This window comes from Peromyscus californicus, unplaced genomic scaffold, assembly GCF_007827085.1.
Source record: "Peromyscus californicus insignis strain IS unplaced genomic scaffold, ASM782708v3 Scaffold_6__1_contigs__length_162567912, whole genome shotgun sequence".
NCBI lineage: Eukaryota > Metazoa > Chordata > Mammalia > Rodentia > Cricetidae > Peromyscus > Peromyscus californicus.
The window spans coordinates 62,107,564-62,117,306 of NW_026294584.1; the positions used below are offsets into that span (position 1 = coordinate 62,107,564).

The 9,743-nt window shown below is 48.0% G+C and overlaps 1 protein-coding gene across 1 annotated transcript in view; it reads left to right on the top strand.

Moving 5' to 3' along the window:
- LOC128099436 (uncharacterized) overlaps positions 1-7,721 on the top strand; it is a 31,244-nt gene extending 23,523 nt beyond the window's left edge. The window contains exon 2 of the mRNA XM_052721352.1: positions 4,084-7,721. Coding sequence (XP_052577312.1) covers positions 6,358-7,089 — 732 coding nt within the window. The 5' untranslated portion in view covers positions 4,084-6,357 and the 3' untranslated portion in view covers positions 7,090-7,721. The remainder of the gene's footprint in view (positions 1-4,083) is intronic.
- The last annotated feature ends 2,022 nt before the right edge of the window (positions 7,722-9,743 follow it).

The following is a 9,743-nucleotide window of genomic DNA, read 5'->3' on the forward strand; positions in this document are numbered from 1 at the left end:
CCGGCTATTAGAGATATTTTTAATAGAGATTGCTCAGTAAAGATTGCTTGCTGTTCTTCCAGAAGATTCAAGCTCTGTCCTCAATACCCACTTTGGGTAGCTCACAACTGCCTGTGATTCCTGCTCCAGGGGGAAAAAATGGCCTCACAAACACAAATATAAACATAAAAATTTTAAAAATGTAATTTTTTTTTTGAGATAAGGTCTCTCTACATAACCCTGGCTATTCTGGAACTTGCTATGTTGGATCCCCTGGAACTGGTGTTAACAGACCATGTGGGTGCTGGGGATGGAACTTGGATCCTCTGCAAGAATAGCAAATGCTCCTAACCACTAAGCCACCTCTCCAGTCCCAAAATCTTTTAAAAAATGAATTATTTTAAGTGTATGTATGTATGTATATCACACTTGTGAAGAGTCTGTACAGTTCAGAAGAAAGCATCAGATGTCCTGGATGTGGAGTTATAGATGGTTGTGTGTGCTGGGATTTGAACCTAGGTTCTCTACAAGAGCAGCAAGTGCTGTTTTTTTTTTCTCCAGTTTTTGAGGGTGTGTGTGTGTGTGTGTGTGTGTGTGTGTGTGTGTGTGTGTAACAGCCCTGGCTGTCCTGGAACTTCAGGCTGGCCTTGAACTCTGAGATCTACCTGCCTCTGCCCCAGAGTGCTGGGATTAAAGGTGTGTGCCACCACTGCTGGGCTTGCAGCAAAAGCTCTTAAGCACTAAACCATCTCTCCAGAACTGTTTGTTTTCAAGACAAGGTTTCTCTGTGTAGCCCTGGCTGTCCTGGAACTCGCTCTGTAGACCAGGCTGGCCTTGAACTCAGAGAGATCCACCTGCCTCTGCCTCCGGAGTGAAGGGTTTAAAGGTGTGCACTACCACCCATGGCCTGGTAGCCCTTTTATTTTTAAGGTTTATTTTTATTTTATATGTATGGGTGTTTTTACTTGCCATGTATGTCTGTGCCCAGGGAGGCCACAAGAGAGCATCACATCTTCTGGAACTGGAGTTATAGATGGTTGTGAGTCACTATGTGGGTGCTGGACATAGAACCCCGGTCCTCCGGAAGGGCAGCCAATGCTCTTCAACACTGAGCTATCTCTACCGACGTTTTGTTGTTTTATTTTGAGACAGGACCTCATTATGTTGCTCTGGTTGGCGTGGAACTCGTTATATAGACCAGAGATCTGCCTGCTTCTGCCTCTCGAGTGGTGGGATTAAAGGTGTGATATATATATTTAAATTTGGGGGTTAGGGAAAGGAATGGCACACGGAATGAGGGAGGACAGGCAGGCAGAAAACCAAGTGGGCGTGTGCTCCCCAAGGCAGATTAAGGGAGCATGACCGAGACATGCCTGGTGTGAGTATGGGTTCCTCGAGGGAACCTTGAAATTAGCTTAGTGTTAGCCAGAGACACCATTTTGGCTGCTCTCCAGTTAGCTCTCAAATGTTCTTACAAAAGCTTTCCCCTCTGTTCTCTCTTTTTTTGATAAGTGAGGTAAGTTCAGTGGCTCTGGAGGTGATGAGGGTCACAGAAAGGATTCTCTCCTCCCGCACTCTGAACCCTCCACCGAAGTCCATCCAGCTAGAGATGTAGCCTAGGATAGCTGCACTGAACTGAGGGTGGACTCAAGTTCAAGTCCTCAAGGCCCAAACCACCTCAGAGCCACACCACACTCAGCCTTGTTCTGCCCCTTGGCATCCAAGGGGGACACACCAGAGTTCACGGCCTCCTCTAGCCCTGTTCGGCTCTCTCCACCATACCTAGGCAGTCCCCTCGCAGATCTCTCAAGGGACAGTCTTTTTTGGTAACTCTTTCTAAAAGACTAAACTAGCCCAGGAAGGCAAAACACAAAATACCCTGAAACAGGCTGCCCTTTCCTGAGAATGACATGTCCTCCCAAACCAGGTGTTCTGAGAGAGAGCCTTGGTGTGTGGCTAACTCACCAACTCTCATCCTAAGAGCCTTCCTTCCTGTACCTACCTTCCTGGGGACAATCAGAGCTACGCTTCAGCTGCAGGTACCACCACCTTCACCTCGGGTCTGGGTGGGGAACTCCTGCAGAAAGCCCAGTGCGGGCCCTGGACTGCAGCCAGGCAAGCTCAGCACTGCAGGTGCTTGCTCCTTCCTCCTCCTCCTCCTCCTCCTCCTCCTCCTCCTCCTCCTCCTCCTCACCCAGCACTCCAACAGAAACCACAGCACAACCATGCTCCCAAGTCTGAACAGAAACAGGACTGCATCCAGTTCTCATACCAACCCTGACTAGGCAAGACCACTATTATCAGCCCCACTTCACAGAGGAAGAAACTGAGACTAATCTGGGCGTTGAGGCTGGCTGTCAGTTCCCAAGCCTGCTCTAGGAATAACTGTGCAATGTGACTTCCAAAAGCCTTCCAGCTCTAAACTGTATGAATTCTCCAGTTTGATTCATTTGAAATTACAAAGCTAGTGCTGAGTAGTGCTTAAGAACCTGAGATGAACCAGTTGGCGACGGGCCAATTCTAGAACCTGTCAGTTCTTCCATTCCACTATTCCAGTGGTACTCAAGGATACAGACCACCCAGCGCTGAATACCTATTCAAATCCCACAGTAGGCTCCCAGTTCTAGAGGAAGAGCACCACGTGATTATCCTGCACACAGGTCCCTCCCTGTCCCTACCCCACCCCAGGGCGTGATCTACTCAACACTTCCCATTCTCCAAGCATGGGGAACTCTGGCCTGGAATGCAAGAGGCACCTTTGAGCTGGAGGTGTACTGAATCCAGAGTGCTTGCGGAGCTTACAGGGAGCCCTGGGTCCATCCCTAGACAGGGGCAACATGATGACAACAGACTTGGAAGGAAACTTTTAGTTTCCATGGCTCCTGGTAGCTTCTCTGTGGCCCTAAAGGGACAACCACAGGGATTTTATTTTTATTTTATTATTCATTTATTTGGTTTTTCCACACAGAGCTTCTCTGTGTAACCCTGGCTGTCTTGGAACTCACTTTGTAGACCAGGCTGGCCTCAAACTCACAAAGATGCACCTGCCTCTGCCTCCCAAGTGCTGGGATCAAAGGCGTGCGGCACCACTGCCTGCTGAAAATAGATTTTTCATGGTTTCTCCTCCCCGAAGTCTTCCCAGATCTTCCTCACCTCCCACAACCACAGGATTCTTGTTTGAGATGGTTTGGTTTTCCCTCTACTTTTCATTTGCTTGTATGTATATATATATACATATATATACACACACACACACACACACACACACACACACACACACACACACACATATATATATATATATATATATATATATATATATATATATATATATATATACATACATACATGGGTCTCACATAAGCCAGGCTGGTCTCAAATTCACGTAGCTTTGACCTCATGATCGGCTTGTCTCTACCTGGGGTACATCACTAGGTGGTTATATGTGCCACCACACACCCAGCTTTGGGACTGGATAGTTGTGAGGAAATAAAAGTGCATGTCTGTACCCCTAAAACTGACAACACAGGCAAGAACCAAAGTCAACAAGCAGTCACCAAACTCACACTGCATGTTTGGGGCAGTTAGTACTAGTACTACATTTAAACTCTGGGACAGCTGCTCTGTAAGGCTCTCCTAGTCAAAGCCTGTGCAATAGCCTGTGTGCATAGAAAGAGCAGACAGGTCCAGCCACTGAAAGGGTGCTGGGGGAGAGGGAGGGGAGCCTCTTTTTCTGAGTTCCAGCCCTGTGGGGTGACACTTAACCACCTCCGGGGCTGCAGCTGGGATCCAAGCACCGTCGCTGGGAACTAGACTTCTTCCCTTCCCCCACTGGAACCGACATCCAGCAGAGCTCGGAGCTGCCCTGGGGGAAGGGGCTGCCTGCCAAGTATCTGCCCACCTGGGGCCCGGGCCAGGGCCAGGTCAGACTCTGCAGTCTGTGCACAGCTTGAAAAAAAAAAAAAGTGGGCAAAAGGGTGTCCTTGAGTTAACAGGCCTTGCTTCTTACTCTGCTCATCAAGAAATAGCAGGAAATAAAGTAAGAAAATCAAAGAATCATAAACTGTTTACAAGAATAGCTACTTTCCCAATTCTTATTTACAGGTGTGTCTACACCATGGGACCCATCCAACAGGAAGACCAGTTTGCTTGTTCATTGGATCACATCTAATGGAGCCATTTGCTTATTCATTAAGCATTTGTTAAGCACCTGCCCTAGGAAACAGGAAGGGCCCAGCTTGAAGGGAGAAAGGGAACCAGCCATTTTAAGTAAGTAAACAAAGAAGACTTCAGACTGTGCAACATGCTTTGAAGGAAGTTACCGGGAGAGGACAGAAAGTACCTGGTTGGGGGCAGGGAGAGGACCTGCTTCAGCTACATCTGACACTCGAGCTGAGCTACCTGAGAAGTCTGAAGAAATGCTGCTCCAGACAGGCCAGGAATCAATGAGTGCAAGGTTCCAGAGATGGGAACTGCCGAGTTGAAGGCCCTTCAGCGTGCCTAGACAGCAGTCAGCAGTCAGACAGGTTCCTACAAAGCAGGGCCTCCTGGGCCAGGATGGGTCGCTATGAGGATCCTGTGGGTCAGCCTGAAAGGCTGTTGGAAAGCCCACTTCTGTCATTAGGAATGAATTAATGAGCCTGATGGAGCCATATCCGGAGCCTGCCCCGGATGCACACAAAATCTTCAACTTCAACATTTTGAGCAAGTTACTAGTATCTTCCTGCCTACCCACCTCTCTTTGGGGTGTGTGTGTGGTGGGGGAGTGATGGGATGTGTAGGTCAGGGTCTCTTGTAGCCCATGCCAGCCTTAAACTCCAGATCTTATTTCACCCTCCCTAGCACTGGGATCACAGGTGGGCACCATTACACCCAGCAGCAGTTTGGTTTCTGAGATGGTTCCAAATAGCTCATACTGACCTTGAACTCCTGTCCCCAAATTTCAAGTGCAGGGATTACAGGCACTACCATAGTGGAGATTAAAACAACCCCCAGTAGACAGGGTCTCAATACACAGCCCCGATTGGCCTGGAATCTGTAATCCCCCTCTGACTCAGCAGCGTCTCAAGAGCTAGGAGTTTTTTGAAATAAGGTTTCTCTTGGAGGTCAAATTACATGTATGCAGTTTTATCAGTTTATCTTTACCCTCAAAAACGATTTAAAAAGCTATCTCAATTGTAAAAAGTACACATGCAAACTTTAAATTCAATATTGTATAAAGAATATAAATGTGGCTGTTTACCAGGAAAGGCAGCTTATATTTCTGGAGTAACAAACTTGGTCATTGCAGTCTCATTTGGCACTTTAGGAACTAAATCCTGGGCCTGAAGAGATGGCTCAGAGGTTAAGAGCACTGGCTGCTCTTCCAGGGGTCCTGAATTCAATTCCCAGCATCCACATGGCAGCTTTTGACTGTCTATGTAACTCCAATTCCAGGGGGTCTCACACAGACATGCACGCAAAACACCAATACACCATAAACATGAAACACATACACCAAAACACCATACACATGAAATAAAAATTAAAACAAAACTAAATCCCAGAGTGGAGAGATGGCTCAGCAGTTAAGCACATTTGCTCCCTCAGCAGAGGTCCGAGTTTAGTTCCCAGCGCCCACAATCAGCAGCTCACGAGAAACCCGCGCCCTCTTCTGGCTTCTGCACTTATGCGCACATACCCCTTACCACGTAAATAGCGAGTTCCAAACCAGTCAGTTGCAAGTTGAGAGGTGAGATCTTGTCTCAAAAATACCCTCTAAACCCAACACACACCCAAAGAAAACCACCACCAATAACAACACCACCAACAAAATGCCCTCAGTATGTTTGAATGATCTGGGCCATCTATCTAGTTCCTCAAATTTTTCCTTTTAAGAACCAAAACCAATTGAAATATTGGTATTGACATTCGCTGAGGTCTGTTCCATTCAGCGGAGGTTAGGGAGATGCATGAGGGAATGAAGGCGTGGGGTGACGAAGGAGAACGAGTAGAAAGGGGCGGGGCGGGGTCCAGAGGCAAGTGGCGATCGCAGCTGCACCCCGAGTTTGGGGCCGGGGACCTGGGATTGAGGCCCGGGCTCTCCCAGAACCCGCAGAAAGCAGGTAGAGATGCATCAAAGAAGGAGAGAAGTCGACCCAGACAGGGAATGCCCGCGGGAATAGATTCTACAGCGACCAGCTGGGATCCGCCGCTGGCCGTAGGAGACAGGGTGCCTGGAGCGAGGGCCAATAGGAGAGCGAGCCAGAAGAGGGGCGGGGTGAGGCCAATGGAAGTACGGCCTTGGGCGCAAGGCCAAGGGGAGGACGAGCTAGACTGGGGGCGGGGCCTCTGGGGCGAAGCCAATGGTAGGGAGAGCGGCCTGGGAACGCGTGGCCAATGGCATGGCGAGCTGGATGGGGGCGTGGCCTCTGGGGCGAAGCCAATGGCTGGGAGTGCGGCTTGGGCGAGGCCAATAGCTGGGAGAGCCCCGGAGCGCGGGGGTGGGGGAGGAGCCAGACCCGGAAGGCGGTGGGGGCGGGGAGCCAAGCTGACAACCTGTCAAGTCCACTTCGGGACGAACTAGGTCACGCGCCTCTTGTAGCTCCGGCGCCCCCGCCCCGCGAGGCCCTGCGGGTGGCCCTGGGGCCCAGCCGCTCCGCTTCCTCTTCCTGCCCGCGGCGGTGGGGGCGGGGCGGGCACCTGCCGTCCGCAGGCCCGCTCCAACCCCTGGGCTGCCCGAGGCCGCCTCGCTCGCGGGCCCGCGCGCGCCCCGATCCGCTGGGAGCCGGCTCCGCGGTCTCCGACGCTGGCCGTGGGCTCGCGGAAGCGCACAGCGCACTACTTGACGCGGAAGGATCCGGCACCCGCGGTCACCTGTCCTCCACTCGAATCCGACCTCGGCCGAAGGGCCCGCGACGACGATCGTCCGCCCCACGGAGAAGTCCTAGTGATTCTGACCCGCGCCGCCAACCTCACAATGGCGCGGACATCCTGGCACTGTCACGAAGCGCCCCTTACGCTTCTGCGCCCAGAGCTTTTCTGCCGAGGGGACCGCGGCGGGACCCTTCTCCCCACTCGCCTATTCAGATGATGCGAACGTCCCCACACGACACCATGACGCTGTTTTAACAATGCCCAACTCTGTTCTTCCAAACTGCACACACTTAGAGGTGACATGGCCACAGTTGCTGGGTTGCGGTGCTACGCTGGGTTACTGCACTTACTATTTGAAATACTCCCTTACAACAGCGGAACGACAGATTAAAAACATTTAATTTTCGTTCGAGCACAGCACTTTAGCCAATGAATATTTTGTGAACATTTCTATCCAATATCCCTAGATTTAAAAAAATTTATTTTAAAGTTTTTAAAATTACCAAATAATTAATCAGTAAAGTAGTTTTGTTGTCTTTAAATTCCAGCCTTTATTGAAATGTTTTTTAGCCTCCTGACAGGGGTGTGAGGCCACATTATTTGCAATATGTATCGATGTAAATTTTGTACACTTGCAATTTCACATTTAAAATAGCCTTTATAAAGTTCTCTCTTGGAGCCCCTCTCTTGAGATTCTATAACTTCTATACATCTTAAATTTGGATAAAAATAGTTTTTAAATTAAAGATAGAAAATGAGCTTATTCAATTAGCATCTTTACATTTGAAGAATGGTCTTTCATATTTATTATTTTGTAACGGTACTACCTATACAAGGTATAAATGGAAGTCCTACCTTGTTAAAAATTAAAATCTAACGAGACAGGCCTTTATTGTGTGGTTATTATCTTTTCATTATTACTAGTTCTTTACAGCCAGATAATTTTCCAGAGGGAAACATTGCTCCTGTCTTTAATCAATGGTGTTAACAATCCTCTGCCTTTGAGAATATAAATTTTAATTCCCACACCACCCCCACCCCCGACAGAGTTTCTCTGTGTAACAGTTCTGGCTGTCCTGGAACTCGATTTGTAGACCAGGCTGGCCCTGAACTCACAGAGATCAGCTTTGTAGACCAGGCTGGCCCTGAACTCACAGAGATCAGCTTGCCTCTGCCTCCCAAACGCTGGGATTAAAGGCATGCGCCAACATTTTAATTTCTTTATAACTTTGTTATTTTTGGGTGGAAGGCCTGTTTCACTGTGGGAGTAGGAAGGTTAAGGACAATTTGTAGGAGTCCTCTTCTTTTACCATGTGGATGCTGGGGATGAAACGAACCTCCATCCTGTGACAGGGTCTCACTATGTAGCCTTGCTAACCTGGAACTCACTATGTAGACCATGTTGGCTGAAAACTCAAATTCCTCTGCTTCTGTACTGCTGGGATTAAAAAAGTGTGCAACACCACCTCCGACTTCAAAAATGACCTTTACTTATTCATCTTTGTTTTTATTCACCAGTGTGCAGGTGCCCACTGGAGCCAGAAGAGGGGATTGGGTCCCCTGGAGCTGGAATTAATTACAAAGTGTTGTAAAACAGTCAGCATGGGTGCTGGGAAGTCAGTGAACTTGGGTCCTTTGGAAGAGCAGCAAGCACTTTTACCCCAGGAACCATCTTTCTAGTTTCTAATTGCCTAGGTTTTGAAGTTTTTTCCTATTGAAGGTTGTTTTATTCTTCCATCTCCTTCTTGGGAATGGAACCTAGAACCTTGCCCATGCTCAGCAGTGCTCTGGTCATTCTTTTTTTTTTTTTTTTTTTTTTTTTTTTTTTTTTTTTTTTGGTTTTTCGAGACAGGGTTTCTCTGTGTAGCTTTGCGTCTCTCCTGGAACTCACTTGGTAGCCCAGGCTGGCCTCGAACTCACAGAGATCCGCCTGCCTCTGCCTCCCGAGTGCTGGGATTAAAGGCGTGCGCCACCACCGCCCGGCCATGGTCATTCTTTTAATGTCAATTAATGCCAAGCAGACTATAAAATCACGGGGTTTTCCTTCAACAAATAAACCTTGATATTGCCAATAAGCAAAGTCAACACTGGGAAAACATGAGCATGAGCTGTCATTTTTTTTTTTTTTTTGGTTTTTCAAGACAGGGTTTCTCTGTGTAACTTTGTGCCTTTCCTGGAACTCACTTGGTAGACCAGGCTGGCCTCGAACTCACAGAGATCCGCCTGGCTCTGCTTCCCGAGTGCTGGGATTAAAGGCGTGCGCCACCACCGCCCCGCTTGAGCTGTCATTTTTATCTTGCATGGACTGGAGATTTAGCCCATATGTGTTACAAGTGTTACAATCAGGAATGACATTAAGGAAAGTTAAAACTTAAAATCCAGTACAATCATTTTACTACATTAGGCTATATTGACACACCTTTACCAGAGAGCAGAAAAAAATTGTATGTATGTATGTATGTATTTATTTATTTATTTATTTATTTATTTATTTGCTTTTAAGACAGGGTCTTAGTGGGTATAGTGGCAAATGCCTTTAATCCCAGTGCTTGTGGGCCAGCCTGGTTTATATAGCCAGTTTCAGGCCAGCCAAGGCTACATAGTGAGATCCCCTTACAAACAAACAAACAAACAAACAAACAAACAAGTGTAGGATTTTGTAATATAGCCCAGATGGACCTAGTACTTGTGGGTCCTACTTCCACTGGGAGAAGTACAGATGTATACAGTACAACACCCAGCAAAAATAAATCTTTTTTTTTCCTTGTGTTACTGGGAGTTGAACCCAGGGTCTTGTGAATGTTAGGTAAGCACTACTGAGCTACACCCCAAGCATTTTTTTTTTCCTGATACAAGGTCTGAAATACCCAACAGTGGCTTTGAACTCAGTATGTAGCCCAGGTTGACCT